The sequence below is a fragment of the Lathamus discolor genome, chromosome 1, assembly GCF_037157495.1.
Source record: "Lathamus discolor isolate bLatDis1 chromosome 1, bLatDis1.hap1, whole genome shotgun sequence".
NCBI lineage: Eukaryota > Metazoa > Chordata > Aves > Psittaciformes > Psittacidae > Lathamus > Lathamus discolor.
This window is the reverse complement of record NC_088884.1, coordinates 135,958,782-135,980,088: the sequence shown is the minus strand read 5'-3', so window position 1 is coordinate 135,980,088 and position 21,307 is coordinate 135,958,782. Positions and strand designations below refer to the sequence as shown.

At 41.5% G+C, this 21,307-nt stretch overlaps 1 protein-coding gene across 1 annotated transcript in view; it reads left to right on the top strand.

Moving 5' to 3' along the window:
* Positions 1-760: 760 nt before the first annotated feature.
* CRACD (capping protein inhibiting regulator of actin dynamics) overlaps positions 761-21,307 on the top strand; it is a 39,143-nt gene continuing 18,596 nt past the window's right edge. The window contains exons 1-2 of the mRNA XM_065696911.1: positions 761-925; positions 12,973-13,108. Of these exons, the coding sequence (XP_065552983.1) occupies positions 12,989-13,108 (120 nt within the window). The 5' untranslated portion in view covers positions 761-925; positions 12,973-12,988. The remainder of the gene's footprint in view (positions 926-12,972; positions 13,109-21,307) is intronic.

Sequence of the window (21,307 nt, the reverse complement as noted above, 5' to 3'; positions counted from 1 at the left end):
CTTCAGTCTTTGGTGGGGAAAAAGAAGTTTTGTTTTGTTTTATTCTGGTTAACTTTTCCATTTCTTGTTCCTGTCTTCATGTCATTTTGTCTTTTGCTGTGCTTTTCTTGGTGGAGTTTTGAAAATGTAAGTGTCTCAGGGAAGAAATGCCGGGTCAAATTCTGTCCTCAGTTACTTGGGGAAAAGCAGTCAGAAACATGTATTGACTGGCTGATATAAAGCTGTGTGTTTATTGAAGTAACCCATTGACCAACAGAATTTTATCCTGTTCTCTTTGTTCATTTTTAAATTGACTTGTCTAGTTATGAGGCTATGTAAGTAAAATACGGCTGGCTATTTTCAATGGCTTTTAATGCAAAGCAGAGCATCCAGTACCTGCCAAAGCGAGGTGATCAAAGCAGTGCTCGTCTTTAAGAGAAAAGTTCAGAAGTGTGGTATAAAGCCTAAAAATGAGCCTCAGTGTAATTTTATGCCCCTGCAAAATTACCTTCTCTCTTCATCCAAATGTTCAGCTGCTTTGATACCTCCAAGCAGATCCTTAAAACCAAGAGCCAATGTTTTGGTGCTCCTACCTTTGCTTTGTCAGTCTGATGCGTCAACAGCAAGCTGCAGCCCTGCATTTACATTGCAAGCGCCAGGCTGCTTTGGGCTGGTGACTTGCTCTTTGACCTCATTCTTCCTTTGAACCTGCTGCCACGGTTCATGCTTGCGAGCTGCGTCCCTCAGCCCTGCGCCTGTCTGTCTTGTAATCCGCAGACAAGAAAAAAGCAGGCAAATTCCAGCCTTTCAAGAAGCTCTTTGGCAAGAGGAAGAAAAGAGAGCCTGTGCCAGACTGCGAGGAAGCCAAACTGAAGCCCAGCCACTCCTTTGGCAGCATCTGCAGCGGCACCTTCTCCTCCGATGAAGAGGCAAACGGTGGTCTGAGGTAAGCACGCAGGGCTGCTGCCAGCCGTGCGAATACAAGGCTTGCTCTCCCTGCTTTTAATGAAATTAAATTCCACCTCTGCTGAGTGGTAGGGAGTTGTGCACCACTTCATAAGTGTGTGCATCTCAGTGCCTCCTCTGAACATGACACCCGCTGCTGTAGACCCTGAGGTCTCGCTTCTTGCATGTGTTACTTACTGGGTACATGTGCCAGTCTGCAAAAAGGAAATCCCAGACTGAAGCAGAAATGAATTTGAATCTGGCTCTGTGATTTAACAGAACTACACAACTACGTAGTGAGCACCTCAGCGGAGGTATTAATGACATCCGTGTTTTAAAGTACAGATATTTTATTATGTGCTTCTCCTTGCAAGGTGGTATCTCTGGCTCAGGACAGACACATCCTCTTTCAGTCTATCCCATGCAGGTTTTGCATTTTAGTTGGGATTAACAGATAGGCTGCTTTTATTCCTACATGATTTGAATGTAGAGTAGAAGGAAGGGAGAGCAGAGAGGCACTTGGAAATCAGATCATATTCCAGCCTCAAGAGAGGGCGACAGAAGGACAGCGTGGGACTTTTCTATAGAAATGGTAGGAGAAAGAAACTGCAGAGTTAATTGGTCAACAATCTCTAACTAGGAACAGAACAGAAAGAAAAACAAAACAACCCCTCCCCCTTCCCCCCCCCCCCCAAAAAAAAACCCACAAAAACCACAACCCACTACCAAAAAAAAACCCCAACCAAAAACAGAAGAAAAAGCACCCCGACCACAACAGAAAACTAAGACCAGATGCACAAACTGATCGGGTCATTAATACTTACTTCACTTTCCAACTGAAAGCTCTCAGAGAGGTTAGTTAACTGCAGATCAGAGCCTGCTCCTTTGGAAAAGAAGGAGCTGTTTCCACTGGGGACTGTGAGTAACAAATAATCCAAGAGGACCAAAAAGCCACACCAATTCCTCTGCTCAAGAAAGAAATGTGCATCAGGAACATCACTCTGCATGGTATTTTCAGTGGTGCAAAATCATAGCTGTGAAAGTTTTTTAATTACCATTATTATATATTTTTTATAGCTTCTGGGTTTTTTTTGCTCCGTTCTGTGAAATTCTGTAAGTTCTAGGTTTTCCTTTTGCTTTCTGCAGTGCGATCTTGTACACCTTTTTTGCTTGACCCAGCTTTTCAGAAAATCAAGACTGAGCATAGCCACACTGTAGATGCAGATGTGACTGACTGTTATTGCATTGCACTACCTGTGTGCAGGATGCTGAGTGACTCTGGGAAGTCCCAGTACCTTTTGCCTCAAGAGCAAATTAGTGAACAAGAGCAAATTCAAGGGCATCTTCTCACTATCAGGGATTTCCCATTCAGTGTAACTGAAAATGCAGTGCCATGCCCAGAAACAAACAATGATATGGGAGCTTGTACCATTCCTCAGCAGTGAAGTGAAGGTGTGGCAGACCCTTGTGAGACTGTTAAATGCTTGCATTGTTAAACATATTACTTTTTCTAGTTGTTAAAGGCACTAAATGTAAGCCTCTGGTGGAATAAATCAGACCACACAATTTAAATCACAGGGGATTAGCACATGTGAAGGGTCCCATGTCTCGTCTCAAGTGGAACATTTCATTCTGTGCCTGTGATTTCTGTTTTAGCCAGCTAGAATACTCAGTCAAAAATTTCTTTTCCCTGTCAGGCTTCGTGGTGCAGACGTGGGTGGGATTTGATACTAATTTTCAGTTTGCAGGTAGTTTTTGCCCCATTACTCATCCTAAAACAAGCACAGATGTTCAGTGCAGTGCATTAGATTGCTTTGGGGTGCTTAGTTTTACCACTCCTTTCTGTTTCTAGCAGCATGGCTTCCTCCCACTATATTTTTTTGCCTTTGCTATAATTCCAAAGGTTTATGAGTTGAATGCAGGAATGGGCTAAGTAAAATAATATATGTAGATTTTTACAAGTTGTCTGACAGTAAATACACAGCCATACCTTCCACTATTCATATAGACCAGAAGAAATATAAATAAGTACTAGTATACTTATATAACTAAAATCCTGAGTAGTTTTATAAAGCATTTGCTTCAAACTTTAAGAACATACAACAACCTTATAGTTAATTAAGTTCCAATTCTTCAACAGCAGTTCAGGGGTGCTCCCATTCCTTTAACAGGGCTATGTTACTTCATCAACCTGCAAAGTACATTAATTTATTACCTGCAGGTGTTTCATGTGGACTTTTGTTTTAGGCAGAGGAAGTTATTTTGAAAAGATATTAAGGGAGGAAGCTGCTTCATGAAGGTAGAGACAAGCAAACAAATGAGCATAAACTAAATAAGACATCTGTATTGCTTCTAAGACCTAAGCTAGTATTTCACTCCATGCTGTATTGGCTTACAAGCCTGCCCAGAGCTAACGAACAAATCTCTAATGGAGACTGTGCTGACTGGGTGATGCAGACATACCAGGAGCAATTCAGGTAATCTGCATATGATGTAGATTGACGAGCTGAGTTGGAAGCAGCCTGAGACATCTACTTGTCCATCCTTTCTTACAGATACTTCCTGGACTCATCAGATATAAATAACTTGCTTAGTAGCCTGATATATGCACACATATCACCTCCCATCAACCTATTTATTCATTCTTGCTGTATTGCAGTTCCCAGGTGGGAGGTTTCCTACTGCACTTTGTCTTGCCCTGCTTTGTGAAAGACTGGAATTCCTTTTCCCACTTTTTTATTGCCTTTACTGAGTTTGCAATGTTAAAACCTGTATTCAGTAACTTTCTGTCCTAACCACGTGAGCTGGGAGATAGAAATGCTTATTACCAGACAAATTAAGTTGTGCTTGTGGAGCATCATTGAAGCCTCCAAAAGCTTTTGTTCTGAGGCTATGATTTGGCACTTTATAAGATTTTATATTTGTCTTATTTGCCAGTTGACACTAATCAAGCATTGTGAGGACATACCTGAAAGGGCACTAGGGTGGTGCCCTGCAGAAAGTTTGTCATTCTGGGTTGATGTCCAGAGGCAGCAGAGAGTTAATTTTTTGTTACACAGGGTACAATAGCGTGCCTTTACTTGGGCTGAATGCAGTATTTCAAAGGACCTGCAATTAGACCTGTCAGGTCTTCAAGGCTGAAGTGTGACAATATTGATCTTCTTACAGGGAAAAGTCTCTCAGCAAACTTCAGTTTTTGAATGTACCTGTTCATGAAATGAGACCCATTTATTTGCAGCGTTGGGCAGTTCTGCGTGAAGCAATATAGACCGACAGTAAAAAGTGATCTGTCTACCTGCTTGCAGCTTGCAGCTTCAAAGAGCTCCCAAGACTCCCAATTCCTCTGTCAAATCTGATTTCCATACACTGGGATTTCTTTTTATTTTTTACTTATTAGCCTGGTTTCTGCAATTGGCTTTTGTCAGTTTCCTTCTTTTCTTGTAAATGCCCCATTTTGAGTGCGCTAGAGACCTCATCTTGGCAGCACTCTGATTTCAGCAAGTATCTCTTCAAGCTCAAACAGAGCATATGGACATTGTATGGCTTTTAGAAACAAAGCACGCTCGGATTTTCCTCACTTGTGTCAGCTCCCTTCTTTTCCTTCCTTATGGCTAAATGCAGTCACTATACAGCACTTATTTCTGCCAAGACTAACTTAGACTTTTCACTTCCTTTTCTGTACATTTTGCCATATTTTAGAGCAAATTTTGCATAAACATATGTTGCCGTTTGATAGAATAGTGTCACACGCAGTGGACTGCCAGGTCAAGTGTGAAAATTGGACCATTTCGAGCCCTGTTCCTTCCACTAGCCTGCATATTTCTATGATAACTGGTGAATTATCCACAATCCTCAAGCCGCATTAGAGATTCTCTTGCAGAATTACTGAAAACCAGAGCGATGCCTTTCTTCACTCTGCATACTGAGATTTTCTGAGATAGGCAATCTGAGGAGTAACTACATAAAATTCATGTGTCAAGAACAGTCTAGTCCCACTTCAGTCCCTTCTTGCCAGACAGCAGCAAGGGCATGGCTGCTCCCTCAGTGAAGGTGAGAAGAGCACCAGGGTGCATCCCACTGCGTGGTAGGGGCTTTGTTTCCCAGGGCCCAGTCCCACAGTGTCTAAGCAAGTCAAGCAGGATTGATGCTGGGATGGTGGCCAGGTCCAACCAGGAGTACGGGTAAGGCAATATGTGGATGACAAGGCAGGTCTGAGGCTGAGCCAGGAAGACAGTCTGTAGATCACGATCAGATCCATTGATCATGCTGCAGGTCCACAGCTGAGAAGGTAGGGCCAAGCCAGGGAGTCAGTCTGCAAAGTGAGGTCTGGATCAAAGGGCTTCCTGGTCGGTCACACTTGTGGCTGAGCTGGAAACCAGCACCCCTCCAGCAGAGCTCAGGCAGAGACCAAAGCCTCAATTGTGGTCTTACATAAGGCTCCTGGACCCGTGTGTGTGGAGGCACCAGAGGAGGCTGACCAGGGACATTAAGACTTATTAGTGCACTCAGGTCGTTGATACTTCCCATTATTACTTTTTATGCCCTTAATTGTGATAATTTTAGTTAGATTATTAACAGGTATTAAAGATGTATCAGCCACATAAAGCTAGGGTTGATGTCTGCTTTAAAAAAAAAAAATAAACATTATGGTAAGGTCACAGGTTACACATCCCCGATGACACCAGACTGGAGCTTTGTAGATAACGTTGCACGATGTCTTTGAAACGAGCAGGGCTACGCAGAGGCTGTAAAACAGGTCACTGGCATCAGTGGAACTCTGGTGGGTGACAACAATGGGAATGTGCAGTTTTCCCAGAGTTAATGCCCTGAGATCTGCCAGTTTCTGAAGGTGATATGGATACATCAGAACACAGAAACGATCTCTTGGTTTACTTTGTGAAAAAGAATCCAGCCACCCTGCTGAAAATATCTCCCTTTTGCCTCTTCAGCGTCTAAGGACCGTGTTTATCGGTTTGTTAATGCAATGAAGCAATGTGCTGTCTGAGCACAGTTGTAACTCAGAGTTATGTTGCAGCATAGACAATATTCTCCATCCAGGTGTGAGTTAGAACCAAAATTCACATTCCAGCATGACAGATGAAAGAGAGGATGCTAAAACGCACAGCTCATAATTACAATCCATTTTCCTCTATTACAGTATTAATGCATCTCTAGAATGACTAGAAAATGCAATTTATGTTTTTCATTGCCAGCCGCCCTGGGAACATTCATAGGAGATGCAAAGAGCTGGAATCAGATTTCTCTTTTAAAATGAAGCATTAAGTAAAGGCAACCTATCACTGCACTTGTCATTTCCCTGGGGGTGACTATTCTGGGAGGGGACTCTCAGATGTCTTTGAAGGGATTATGCTCAGGGTCAATACCTGGCTGAAATAAATTCATGCTTGCTTTGCATGGTTTGGTGTCTTTTTAGTGTAAAAAATGGCTTTATGTTAAAAAGTTGACTGATCTCTAATTATTACAGAATCGGTTTCTAATGGAAATCTAAAAGAGTAAAAGTCATGGGGCTGGGTTTTTTTGGAGTCAGTGTCTACAAACATGAAAGAACAGAACAAATCATTCTTTCCCTTTATTTTTCAGTTTCTATTTCTCACTCTTTAATATCAGAGTGGGAGGAACAATTATGACACACCAACGAGGCAACTGGTGGTGCAGGCTTTCTGTACTACAGCAGTGCATGGGATAGGGGATTATGCAAGAGCTGAGACCCAGGTGCTCCCTGCTGACAAAACTTCCCCTTTTTAAGGACCCCATATTTGTTTTTGAGAGGAGAGTGAGCTCTGGAGAAAAATGGGGTCTGAACCTTGATAGCCACCAGTACTGCGGTAAACTTAGCCTTGTACTCTGTGCGGCATTACCCTTGAACATTGATGTGCTTAAGGGTGCAGTTCCACAGCAGTAAATGCTGATTGAAGTCTGGACTGCAGCTGTCCAACTGTTGCCAGCAGCTCTTTGGACATGCAGCTGGCATGTGTGTCAGTGGCTGCCCAGCCAGACCAGGAAGTTGTGTGCGTTTTTGAGATTTATTGGGTTTGCTTTGGGTTTTTTTTAGTAGTTAGCTATTCAGACAGCAGAGCTCTCTGTATTGCTTCACGTGAACCATGAGCACTAAGCAGGCATGAAAGATGTGATGGGAGCACACAGGGAGGAGGATAAAGGAAGAAAGGGTGGTACCTCAACCAGGCCTTATGTGGAGTATCTAAAGCTGTCAGAAAATCACACCCTGAACAGTAAACAGTGCATAGCAGTGAATGTCTGATGGGGGTCCAAAAAGAAATCTCTCTGTTTCCTGGTCTTCACAGGAGAGGAGTAAGAGTTTTCTTGTAGGCTCAGAGCAGTCCTGTTCTGCTGTGAGGGATTTGATTCACTTTTCCTAGTTTCTTAGCATGCACAGACACCTCAGCAAGAGCGAGTAATGGAAAGGGGGGTTACTGCATATAGATTTTTTGCAAGCCAAATTCATACATAGGTACCTTACAGTTATGACACTTCCAATATCCATGTATTATCTGTATTATCTGTGTTTTTTCTGGGATTCTTCCAGAAGTCTGAAACAGAACAGAAGGTGTTCTCCCTTTCCAGGGAAATAGGTATGTCAGCACTGAGTTAAACACAGTGTCTGAGAAACATATTAATTTTGTGCAGAAGAAAGCCAGTTAGGGGCGAGATGTATATGAGACAAGTCATTTTGCTGCTAAATAAAGTTAAACCTGGGCTAAAAGTCCATGTCACGCCCATGGTCAAGATGCATTGTGGTCCTCATACCCAACGTCTTGCTGTATTTCCCACCTTCGTTATTTATAAAATCCTGTGGGATGTTTGGCTATGATATACTTTTATGCTCTTGGGGTATCCTCAAGATGAAAACATTCTGGTGCACTCTTTTTGTGCCAAAGTTCATGTGTACCTCTCTTATGTTCTCAAAAATGTAGTAGTTCTTCAGAATTTCATCCTAATGAAAGAATGTGAAAAGTATGTTCTTAGTTTCTCTGAGAAACCAAGTATTCTGACCTGTCTCCAGGAATCTGAATAGGGACACAGGTGTGGTGAAGAAAACTCAGAGCAGGTGGAATTTAACTTTGCTTTGAGTATGAGAAAACGAGTTTTGAACATTTGTACACTAAAACTGAAACTGGAATGTGATACTTGGGTTGCAACATATCTTCAGAGAGAACATTCTTAAGGATTTTCTAAAGTGCTTTGTATTTTGGTATAGCACATCCATAATTCATTTAATTTAGTCAGGTTTCTGGAAGTGAGTCAGATGATGATTCAATTATTTTCAGCACAAACAGCCTCTGAAGTGTCATCATCGGTATTATTAACAGAAGTGCTTATAAGCTGGTGCCCCTGTTTTCCCACATCCCCTGGAAGTGATATGGCAGTTTGAAACTGGAATACCTTCAACCACAGCTATGTCTGTAGCTCAGGTCTCTGACATACCATGAATCCATTAAAAGCCGTACTTGATGTCAACGTGACTTTTAATTGAGGGGAGGATTTCTGAAGCACAGTCTGTAGATGTGGACTGTGAGAACATTATTGTATAAAAGCTTCTGAGAAAAACTTTGGAGGTGGAAGTGGTGGCAGCAGTGGAGGAAACTCAGTTATTCTGTATTATGACTTTAAAGAATTCAGTCTATCTGGAAGTAGAACATGAGGAGAGTGAAAAAAGAGGTGGAAAAAAGACCTTTGTGATGTTATCTGTCAAACTCAAAGCTAGGAAGATTTGAAAGGATTGTGGGCTCCAGGTAAGCAAAATAAGAGACCTTTCAGAAAGTTCAAGTAGCCTGGAAATCACCTTAAGCTGTATTTAAACTCACCTGTTAAAGAAACTAGGTTAATACAATGTGTGAACGTGTTTTTCCAATCTAGTGTAGCCTACATAGACATTTAAGCAAAATTCTTGAAAGAGGTTACTGGACATGTAGCTAGCAAAAATGCTCAGTCATGCAGTTCTGAAATATCCAGTCTATCTGCAAAGCATTTTAAGGGGATATGGTAGAGAGAAGTCTTGGGTTAATTAATTGCAGGCTTTCTTGTGAATGTTTCATGCATTCTGACAATTTGGAGTATATTTGTTTTGGAAGCAAGTTAATAAGAAAGCAAAACTGGACAAAAGCTTTCAAGTATTGTTTGCTACAGCTCTATGAAAAGACAAATGTGTGATACCATGTGATGTGGAAGTGCCTAAACTGAAATCAGTTGGCATATGGGAGAACATCAAAGAGAAATGCTTTATGTGCTTATCATGGTCCTAACCTGCCATCGGTACCATTGTGGCACTTGTCAAAATAGGGTTGGACTCTTGGTGGTGATGTACTTCAAATTGCAGGTCATATGAAGCTCCCAAGCTGTTTCACATAACCTAGTGTCCCAAAGGAAGCTTTAAATGACATTTTAACAAGTTTCATCACACTTCACCATAAACCCAAATCTGCACATAGCCAAAAGTCAGTGTACCGTGTATCTCAAACTGCCAGGAGATTCATTGGATTAGTTCACAGGCAGGAGGTGAGACTAAATCACTAAAGGTATCCTCAGCTCTACAGCAGGATGGGGGGGTCATCCACAGCCATGTCCCAGCACTGACTTCAGCACTTGCTCTTTTCTTCCATTTCAGGGACTCAGATTATGAGGCAGTTCCTACTGCCGGAGTGCCCCTGCTGCTGGTCAGCTGAAGTTTTGGGGTTTCAACTGCTAGCAAGCCTTGTTCAGTTCAGAAGCTGCAGATTGGCTGTTCCTGACTTAAATATTAACAGATTCATTAGTAAGGTCAAAACTGACTTGTAAACAAGTGACCAAACTCTTTGGTGCCTGAATTACAACCCTCACCTACTGATTATTTGTGACAAATAATAGGAATAAACATGAGCTGTCCAGTTTTAAGTATGAGAACACGAACCCACTGGACAGTAAAAAGGGAGGATGGTGTCATATGCACGGTGAATAGATGTGAAACAAAGCCACAAGTACCTGAGCCACAGTACTGCTGGAAAAGCCTTTGAGAGAGGATCCTCTCTGGAGCACAATATGACTTGGATTGCGCATCCTCAGCAGATTTCTCAGCTCAAAGGTAGATAGTAAACAGTAAATTCTCACTGGCCTTTCCTTCTGCACCTGCAGCAGTTTCACACATCGAGCCATGCAAATGCAGGAGGGATTGGCATAAGCTGGTTTGTCAAATTTTGCCTCTTTCCCTCAGGTCTGGCTGTGAAAACAGACTTTTTCCCTTTGTTGAATGCAGTGCTGGAGCTTTCAGTTCTAACAGACCTACATGGTTACATGAAAAAATCAGCTTTCAGTCAGCTTCATGTCAAACGGCTCATTTTGCAAGTCAGGCCTGCTAGGAATTTGTCTCTATTTAAGGGGAATTTCTCCAACTGCGGTTCATGGGCAGATTCCTAGATGGCTGAATAAGGTAGATATATTCCAGTGCCATGTAATTTTACCACAGCTCTGTGTACAGGCTGAATCATGACTATTTTGAATAGAAACCTTTTTAGAAGAGAGTTTAAAAATATACTTTTATGGTTCCTCTAATAGAAGGTTTCTAAAAGAAGCTGTAGTACCTTTAGCAGCCAAAGACAATCAAGCTGGTTTTTATTAAAAAAAGAAAAACCAAACCCCAACCCACTAAAATAGAATATAGCGTCAGTTAAGTGTTCCTCCTCTTTGATGACTAAAACCATTTTGTGTTATTGACCAGCTCTTTCCTTGATTTTGTGCTGGTTTGTTTCTGTTATGGTTTAACTGCAGCCAGCAACTAAGCCCCATGCAGCTGCTTGCTCACCACCCCCTGGTGGGATGGGGAGAGAATCAGAAGAGTAAAAGAAAACTCATGGTTTGAGATAAAGACAGTTTAATCGGGAAAGGGGAAGCTGCTCACAGGCACAGCAAAACAAGGAATTCATTCACCACTTCCCAACACAGGCAGGTGTTCAGTCATCTCCAGGACAGCAGGGCTCCATCACTCACAATGGTTATTTGGAAAGACAAACACCATCACTCTGAAAATCCGCCCCCCCACCCCCCTTCCTCCTTCTGCCCTCAGCTTTATATGCCAAGCATGATGCCATATGATATGGGGTTTCCCTTTGATCAACTGGGTTCAGCTGTCCTGGCTGTGTCCTTTCCCAACTCCTTGTGGACCCACAGCCTGCTCTCTGTGGGGTAGTGTGAGGAGCAGAAAAGGCTTTGACTCTGTGTAAGCACTGCTCAGCAATAACTGAAACATCCCTGTGTTATCAACACTGTTTCCAGCACAAATCCAAAACATAGCCCATACCAGCTAACATGAAGAAACTTTACCCCAGCCATCACCATCACAGTTTCAAATGAAGGATGCTGCTGTAATACTAGCTCTGGATAAAAAATGTTTTTTCAGTTAGTCTGTGATTGCATCAAGGGTGAAACAATACGGAGAGCTGAGCATGTTCTCCACCAAAGGTTGGATTGATTATTTTCTGAGTGCAAATGTGTTTTACATATGTAAACTAGAGAGAGGGAGAGGTTGTGGGTTTTATTTTTTCCTATTATTTTCAGGGTTCTGTAGGAAATTTTGTTATAAAAGTCAAAAGCAGCCTATCAGTTATAAAAGGTTAATGTAACCCTATGTAGCTTTCTTCCTTGGTAAGAAGAGGTTATTGGTTTTACTGAAAAAGATTATGTTCATATCCCAGGAAAAAATGAGACAAAAATGTAATAAATACATTCCAAACATTTTTTTTCCAAAGTAAGAATAGAAATCTCTTGAACACTTTATAAACAGTTAGTATGTTTTAATAGGGAGAGAAAGATAATATACTGATCTTCTTGCATATGTGAGGCTTTAATTTTTCTTGTTATTTTGCTTCCCCATCACTCTGGAAATGTCTTCTTCCTTGCTTTTGCTGAAGCAGCTGTTTATATTGTTTTTATCACGTGTAGAAGGTTGTGATGATTAGATCAGTATAAAAAGTATCTATTTTTTTCTCCAGATTGTTTGTTTACTGAAGCTATAAATGGGTTCCATAGAGTTGCCAATAGGTTATTAAAACAAGAGATTTAAGACCTTTCAGTTGTTCAGTTTCCTTCTACTGTGTCTTCAATCATGTCTGTATTTCTCTGCCTTTCCACTCATTGTGAAATATTCTAGGCAAGACAAAACATGACTTGCAAACTCAAAATGTTTTTCCCCAGAATGGCCCCAAATCCCAAAGTAACCACCCACAAAGTTGGGTTTTTTTTTAAAAAAAAAGTCTCAATTGTATTGATAAGCCTTCAAAATTTCCAGTAAATGAAAACACTTTCTGTTTCACCCCTTTGCCCGTGGATTTAGAGCAGAGCCATATAATTAGGTCATTCGTGTCACATTCTCCTCCTTGGCATCGGCCTTTAGTTTAACAGTGAAACATGGGCATCCCTTGCTCTTTGTAATCAAACACATATGGGCGGATGTAATATGCTTCTTATCAGTTTGGGGGTTTGATGATAACATATAATTGTCAGTGTGATCATACTCATGGTGATAGGAACAGGTAAATAATCAGCTAAATGAGGTTTAGAAGTAGGTTATTAGAGTGTATTACCTCTTTTTGTGTTACAGAGCTACCTTCCCTTGGAACATGCTATCATTTTTTAACTAAGAATGACAGCAGGTCCCAAGCATTGGGATTAAGCAGGAATACAGGCTTTCTTAGATATGCAGTCTGGTAATGTATGCATCACCATCTACTCTGTATCCTAAAAGTAACATGTAGATTTGAGACTTCTAAAGAAAATTAATTGAACTTCTCAACACACCCACTAAAACCACCCCACTCTATGGCCTTCCAAGGAGGAAAACTGCATGTGAAGGCATTGTGTACCTCCGTTAAACTTCTGATTATAGAAAGTGTTTGGATCCCTCTTTTCTGAGAATGTTCAAAGCTTTTATGTAGAAGGCAAGAGGAAGGGAAAATCTACACAGCAGGGCAGCTATGATATCAGGAGTCACTCTCATAAATTAATCACTGAGCTTATTTACTTTTTAACTATCTTTTCCAGGTCCTCCCACTATTCTATGGGCAGTCGAGCTTTTTCCCATGACAGTGTTTTTATACCTGATGGGAGAACAGAGAACGAACAGGCCATCCAAGCAATGTCACAGGAGAACGTTTTAGGAAAAGTCAAAACTCTTCAGGTAAGGAATTTTAAGTGGGAGGAATGTTTCAAATGTGGTGGAAAATGGAATGTGTTAAATGCGGATAAAGGTGGGTTGCTTTTACAATAGCTGTGGGCCAGTTTCTCAGCCATTTAAGTTGTCTGGCCAAAACCCATGGAAATAATTTGGATAAACTGTAGAAGATCTAGGTTTTGGTCTTGAAAGGTATGTCAGGGATGTTGCAAGCAAATCTGCAGAAATGGCTGCATCTTGTGGAACTCATTTGAATTGAACTCATGATTTTGACATGTCCTGATCTATATGCCTGAGACCTACAGATGTACTGAGTGAAAAAATGAGGGTAGTGTTGGTGGCAGCGAATGGCATGCAGAGTAAGACAACTTTGCAGAGCTGTTATAATTATCATAGAATCACAGTTCTCATCTTTTTCTCCCTGTCCTCTCAATGGTTGTCATGAAAGATGTGTATGTGTATCTCTCCAAAGCAAACACATACATACATAAACACCGCATGCAGGTATTTGCTTCTGAAGAGCTTTTATATGACCTCTTTTCCCTTCTTTTCCAGAACTCTGTCCCAGTAGTGCTCTAATTTTTGCTTTACTTCTCATACATCTGTAAGACGCCCATCACTATGCCTTTTGCCTTTCGCCTTTCTAGACCTTGAAAGAGCTGTCCTTCAGAAGCATGTTCAGTTTATTGCTCAGGACACTGGCATGTCCTGTCGAAATGCTGATAAGTTTTTTATGCTGTGTAAGCGCTGTTACCCTGTAACCATCTAGTAAAATACCACTGATTTCTTTTACCTCCAAAGTCTACTGACAGTCCATCTTTTCTGGTGAGTGAGAGATCATGCATGGTAGACAGATTCAACCTTGAGGATTAAATTGTTCTTTCTTCTTGCCCAGTGCTGTCAGCAGACAGAGCACCTGAACAGTGTTGTCTGTGCTGACTGTGGATATACTTTGAAGTAGAAATCACACTAGGACAGCTCCAATTTCTGTGTGTTGGTTTTTCAGCTTAAATTTCCCTGGGTCAGGTGGATTTGATGCATGCTACTTGCCAGGCTAGAAACCATTGTATTTTAAATGGCTGCTGACTCTGGGCAAAGACCAGAGGTAGTTACAACTGTCTTGCAGAATGCTTCAGTGTCCTTTGGATACAAAGCCCACTTACTTTCTGCTGAGAAAAGCCTGACTTCTTGTTAACATCCAATAGCCTTTGTGTAACCTGAAGTTATTTTGTGTTGCCTGAAGCCGTCTGCCTTGGTAAAAGCAAGTCCTTTGCTTCCTTGTCCTTTGGATCTGCTGAGATATAACTATTTTTTAAGATCTAGTGTAGAAAGCCAGCCTGAACATGTTAAGGGATGGTACCCAGGCATTGGTACTCTTAACGCTGAAGTAATTTTCTTTCTTGGGATCTGGATACAGAACTGTGAATAATACACAAGAAATGTTTAAAATGTAAATGTAGCAGTGCTTAAGAACTAACCTGAAAGAAACTCTGGGAGCGTGTTCTTACATCCTTCCCTTTCTTAGGTTAGAGGGTTGGTTTTTTTTACTTCATCAAAGTGTGTTAGAACCGCTTCCTCACACTTTGCAGCTGTGACTCTTCTTCCTACTAATGATAGTTGCCAGAAATTGTCAGCAAATTAACAGAGTTGCTGTTTCAGACCCAAAAGAACTGTAGTATGTGAAATGGAAACTTGTTTGAGCATTGGTGTCTTGATGCTTCTAAGCCATTATCTCCCTTTTGCTGTGACAATGCCGTGTTGTGACACTGCTGCTGCCTCTTGAGGCCCGAGGACAGCTTGTTCTCTGCCTCTTGCCTTCACTTTAAGTATCTTGGATCACCTGGTATCCATGAGACTGTGGCAGTGAGCTGCAAGAAACATTAAATGTTGACTATGGCGTATGGCTTAATGCATTAGCAACTACTGGGCTACATCTCCTCTGTTTTGTCTGTCCATGTGGTTTAAAACAAGCAAGCCCTCTGCTCTGTGAGTTTGTAAAACATCCACTTCTTACACAGATATTAATTACGGTAAAACATGTCTTGGGAATCCAGACTTCTTGGTCAAATTATAAAAGACTACTTTTTAAATTCCCATTTTCCTGGCTTTGAAATGATGAATGTCCCCAGTAATTTACTTCCTGTCAGACCTAATGGCTGTTTAGTTTTGAATGCCATTTCATGTAGACATTAACATAGCTTAGCTTATGATCAAGCTGGTGCTTCCCCTACTGTGCATTGCACATCTGTATTCTACCAGCCATTCCTCTTGTTTCTGTTTGATATTGCCCACATCTCAACAAGGCTACAAAATCATTTACTAAACCTTAAAGCTATTATCTCTTAACTCCATGCTCTGCATTTTATGGAATTGGGAGTGAATTTTCAATGCATGATTGCTCGGCTTTGTATTTCTTGCAGTTAATTTCTTTGTTGCAAATACCTTCTTGTGCCACTGCAGCCTAACTGTTTTCTTCATATTTGGCAATTGTTTTAAGTTTATAAACAGAATTTATGATTTTTTTTTTTTCCTTAATCATTATAGCATTTCTGGGTCAGAGTCCCTTTTCCCCATGCTATAGTAAGGCCTGTAAATGGGCTTCCATTTTTCTTACTTGCATCTTCTTTGCTTTTGGAAGTCTGTAAGGAGAGACTTGGGTGACAAATACTACAGATACTATAAAGACCTTCAGGCTTCTCCAGAAAGTCTTGCTCTTAACAAATGAACGTGGTCCAACTGTAAGTGGTCCATTGCCACTGTATACCAAAATCTCCACTTGCATCTGGATTTGCTGCAAGCACATACCTCTAGAGAGCCATTTAGAGGTCACTTCTTCACCATTCTTCTATTTTGGATATTCCCAAAATCTTTCTCAAAGTGTAATACCACAAAACACATGCTGCTGCATCTTATATCCCAAACATCTGTGGTAATACTTTCTTATTTTCCTCCTTTTCAGTAATTTTACATGTTAATTTTATTTCTAGTCCACTTTCTAAAGCCTCCAGCTATTCCAGTATGACTTCTAACATTACATGATACTTTCAGTCAGTCTCACCTCTGTGCCTGGTAAAATCTTGGAGCACATTCTCCTGGATGGCACGCTAAGGCACATGAAAAACAACAAGGTGCTTGGTGACAGCCAGCATGGCTTCACTAAGGGGAAATCCTGCCTGACCAATTTGGTGGCCTTCTATGATGGGACTATAGAATTGATGGACAAGGGTAAAGCAGTTGATGTCATCTACCTGGACTTGTGCAAAGCATTTGACACTGTCCCACACGACATCCTTCTCTCTAAATTGGAGAGATATCAATTTGATGGATGGACCACTCGGTGGATAAAGAACTGGCTGGACGGCCGCACACAAAGAGTTGTGGTCAATGGCTCGATGTCCGGCTGGAGACCGGTAACGAGTGGCATCCCTCAGGGATCGGTGTTGGGACCAGTCTTGTTTAACATCTTCGTCGCTGACATGGACAGTGGGATTGAGTGTGCCCTCAGCGAGTTTGCCAATGACACCAAGCTGTGTGGTCGGGTTGATACACTGGAGGGAAGGGATGCCATCCAGAGGGACCTTGACACGCTTGTGAGGTGGGCTGATGCCAACCTCATGAAGTTCAACCATGACAAGTGCAAGGTCCTACACCTGGGTCGGAGCAATCCCAGGCACAGCTACAGGTTGGGCAAAGAAGAGATTCAGAGCAGCCCTGCGGAGAAGGACTTGGGGGTGCTGGTCGATGAGAAAATAAACATGAGCCGGCAGTGTGCGCTCGCAGCCGAAAGCCAACCGTATCCTGGGCTGCATCAAAAGGAGTGTGACCAGCAGGTCGAAGGAGGTGATCCTGCCCCTCTACTTTGCTCTTGTGAGACCTCACCTGGAGTATTGTGTGCAGTTCTGGTGTCCTCAGCATAAAAAGGACATGGAACTGCTGGAACAAGTCCAGAGGAGGGCCACGAGGATGATCAGGGGACTGGAGCACCTCCCGTAGGAAGGCAGGCTGAGGAAGTTGGGGATGTTCAGCCTGGAGAAGAGAAGGCTGCGTGGGGACCTCATAGCAGCCTTCCAGTATCTGAAGGGGGCCTACAGGGATGCTGGGGAGGGTCTCTTCGCCAGGGACTGTAGTGACAGGACAAGGGGTAATAGGTTAAAACTTAAACAGGGGAAGTTTAGATTGGATATAAGGAGGAAATTCTTTCCTGTCAGGGTGGAGAGGCACTGGAATTGGTTGCCCAGGGTGGTTGTGAGTGCTCCATCCCTGGCGGTGTTCAAGGCCAGGTTGGATGAAGCCTTGTGTGGGATGGTTTAGTGTGAGGTGTCCCTGCCCATGGCAGGGGGGTTGGAACTAGATGATCTTGAGGTCCTTTCCAACCCTAACTATTCTATGATTCTATGATTCTCTCTCTTTGATAGCAACAGGGGAAAAAAAAGCCTATGGGGGGTTGTTTCACTCATTTCGATATGCTACAGATTTTCCTATTTGGATAAAGAAGTGGACTCCCATAGAAAGAACAATTAGGTAAACTATCTTTTCAGCCAAGGAAAGAAATTATAAGAGAGAAAATATGATAGAGGTGCCCAAAATCATGAGTGGAATTGAGAAAATGAATAGAGGACAATCATTCAGTCTTTCACAGCGTGAGAAATGTGAGCATCAGTTGAAACTAGTAACACTTTTAAATGAAAACAAGCATTTCTTTACGCATAGTTGGACTGCAGAACCCATTGTCATACAGCACTGTTATTCATGAAACATTTATAAAAGTTCAAAGAGCAATGAAAGAAAAGTTCCCAACTGGCTACTGACTCCAAAAGTCCTCAGAGGCCACAAGTCACTGGAGTGTTTACAAGGAAAATCTCAGTACGGACTTGCCTTCTTCTTGTGTATTCCCAAGGCATTTGATTTTTGGGTCACTGTGAGGAGGGACTGTACAGGACAAAGTGGAATTTCAACAGTATGGTTCTTAGGACAAGTATTACTGATATGTCATGATTTCACACTTATACATGACTAGAAAACATAATTTCATTTATTTTTTTTATCTGGACATTGCAAACAGACATAAAAAAAATACATATCTGAGTTAAAAGCAAAATGCAACCAGCAATTCTTGTAAGACTTGTTTGAATGGAATCAGCTGAAATAGTACACTCTGTTTTAACGATTTTTAGCTGAACAGAGCAAACAGCTCAGTGGATCCGGTTTTGGATTCACTCCAGGCACAGAGCCATAAGAATGATGTGGTTTCAGGGGGCCAAATCCAACATGCATGCAAGCAGGCATGTACACAGAAAAGGAGCCAAATTGGAGTGAAACAGGAGATGTACAGCCTGATCTGGGCTCTCTGCCGGTAAATACGGAAAGTTTGTTCTGTGGCATTTCCTATGCAAAAACAAAGAGTGCTTTGAAAATCTAAGCTTTTTAATTTGCTGCAGGTGCCAACCAATGCAGAGTGATTTAACCTAGGAGTTTGATTTCTGAAATTATTAATGGTAAGCTCGTATCACATTTTAGCAAACTATTTTGCATGAAATAAAAGTGGGCCCATGTCATGATCCAGTTACTGAGGGAGATTCTGAAAATTGGACGAGTGCAAACTTTGGGGTTTTTTTCCTGAATTCCCGGAATTACTTTGCCGTTATGAGGTGTGCAGCCCTGCCCCTCACTTCACACTGAATGGCATCTCACTGATAGCCACACGAATTGGGTGTATATAGAGAAACTCTTATGCACCTACTGAATCTTATGGAAAAAAAATTGGGGATGAGGTAAACCTGGTCTGGAGCACAGCTTGATGATCCCATTCTGGAGCTCCCCTGTGTGCTCTTCCTCCAGCTGCTGTTTCATGGTACAATTGTCATATGTGGTAGCCATGCGTAGCAAATAATCCTCCTTAGGCAGCTGTCATCCACGTGCTGTCAGCACGGGGGATTCTCAGGTACAGAGGATTTATAGTTTTGTGCTCAGAAACCTGTGTTTGTCTGAAACTTTTGAGAAGTTTAAAGCAGGTGCTCCTTTTCAGGGAATATGGCCTCTTCTCAGTGGTCTTGCAGCTTAAATTGATGTATCTCTCCATCTCCTGGGTTGGAATGTCTGTGTGTGCTCTTCCAAGTAAAAGCTGGGGGTGTTTTTCCTTTCTGGGGGTTTTCCTTTTTTAGGGTTTTTAAGATTGACCAGGTAGAGAGTGCTTCTGTATAAATTTCTCTGAGAGAGGATAACTGCACTGTAGTTGCAGTACAGGAACATTTTTCAAAAGAACAAGGAGCATGTTTAACATTGCTCTTTGAAAGCAATGAGAACAAATTTTCTCCGCTATTTGAGATTCTAGTATCTGTTATTCAGCACCAGCTTTAGGGATTAGAATGTACTGAAAAAAAATTGGTCAGTAGAGAACTATCAGTGGAGCTTTCTTGTAAGCTAAATTTCTTCGAAAAAGGCCAAAAATAAGTCATACAGAGAAGAGCCTTCTGTCCTGGCAGGAATGTGAGGGCTACTGGAGCTGCTTCTTTGGTCTTCAAGCTAATTTATTCAAGTTTGAGCAAATAAATTTCTAAAACTTTGAAGCAAAAGCAGACAAAGAGCTGTGTACAGTCCGTAAATACTGAGGATGTCTGTTTCCTGGAAATATCAGCAAGATAACATTTCGAACTTTTATGTGCGCAAATATGCAATTTTACAGCAAAGTCCTCTTGCTGACAATTAAGCATCCTTGATGACAATTAAAATGGCCTTTCTTTCTCAAGCACAGACCATTCTCCACAATAGCTCCATCACCACACAGCTCCCACCACGCATTGCACATGCACTACATCAAGAACTTTATCAGAAGATCAAGAGAATAACACATCATCTCTTCCAAAGCATGTTGCAAACAGTATGTACGTGTGTGCATGTTCTCACCTTGGAACAGATGGATGAATCCTTAGTTTCTTGGGTAATGGCTCAAGAAATGCAGACAGTTCCAGTTTTTTTGCCTAGGAGAGCTAGGAATATGATTTGAAGAAGAAGAAAGGAGCAGCCTCAACTTGGAAAACATGTTATCAAATGAAGCTTTTCTGAAATAATTTTCTACTATCATCAGAGGACCTGCAGTAATAGAGCAGGATTACAGCCATCACACTATCTAATACGGATATATTGCTCTCTCCAGCTCCCATTTACACAATGGAAACATAAAAGTTCAAGTCAGAGAGGTGCACTGCTAACATGAAAGCCTAGGAAGACTTGGTGAAACCCTTGTCTTTAGACTATGGGTGCACTGCCAGTAATCTAGGCAGGAATAAATCTGTACCATTCACAACTGCCCGTTATGCCAAAATTAGGTACTATATGAATTTCATTATTTTCTTCTAAAATCCAAATGGGCATAAGTAATGTGCAACTCAATGAGAGGACTGAGAAAAACTACTCTAATTTAATAACCTGATCTAAGGAGTCTTACATATACTTTTGTGTCTTAATAGCTCTCAATACAGAAATCTGTCTCAGTATAGAAATCTGGTAACATTTTGGGGTAATATGGATAAACTTTATGTAAGAGTCTAGTCCACTGGGTGATGATGGCAAGTGAGACTGATCTGACCTGAATCCTTTTAGAAGTCCATCTGTTGCTACTAAATCATATCTTCCCTTGCCAACAGCTCACCTAAGCCATGCTACTGATTCAGTGCTATAGGAAAAAATATAATCTTTGTTTTACGTGCTTTCTACTCCAATGTTCCACAGTTCTCAGTGGCAAACTCATGTCGGGGGTCCGTGTGTGTACCTAACATTTCCACTGAATAGAAGCTGCGCAGTTGAATGGAGTGTCACTGAGCTGTAGATGTTCATAGTAATAAAAGACAGAAATGGGAGATCTCATTTGGAGAATTTTCTGTGTTTGAAAGAGAGTAAATCAGGAAAAGAACTCCACAGTGCCTGCCTTCCTAACCGAGAATGCTTCCCTGAAGTACTTCAGGAAGATAATCTACCAGTAAATGTTCCTCACTCCATTTACTTCTTCTAGAAAACTTCTAATTCTTTTGCAAAAAGTTCGCTTTCAAAGGCTGGTATGTCTCTGCAGTAGCCAGGGCTGTAATTTCTCTCATTTACCCCATCAGAGGACAGATATTATATGCTACTTATTTCGCTCATCTTAGGCTTGATATAATTTGAGAGTACTTTCTTGTGACCCTTAAGAGAAGATTACTTCAATAAGGAAAA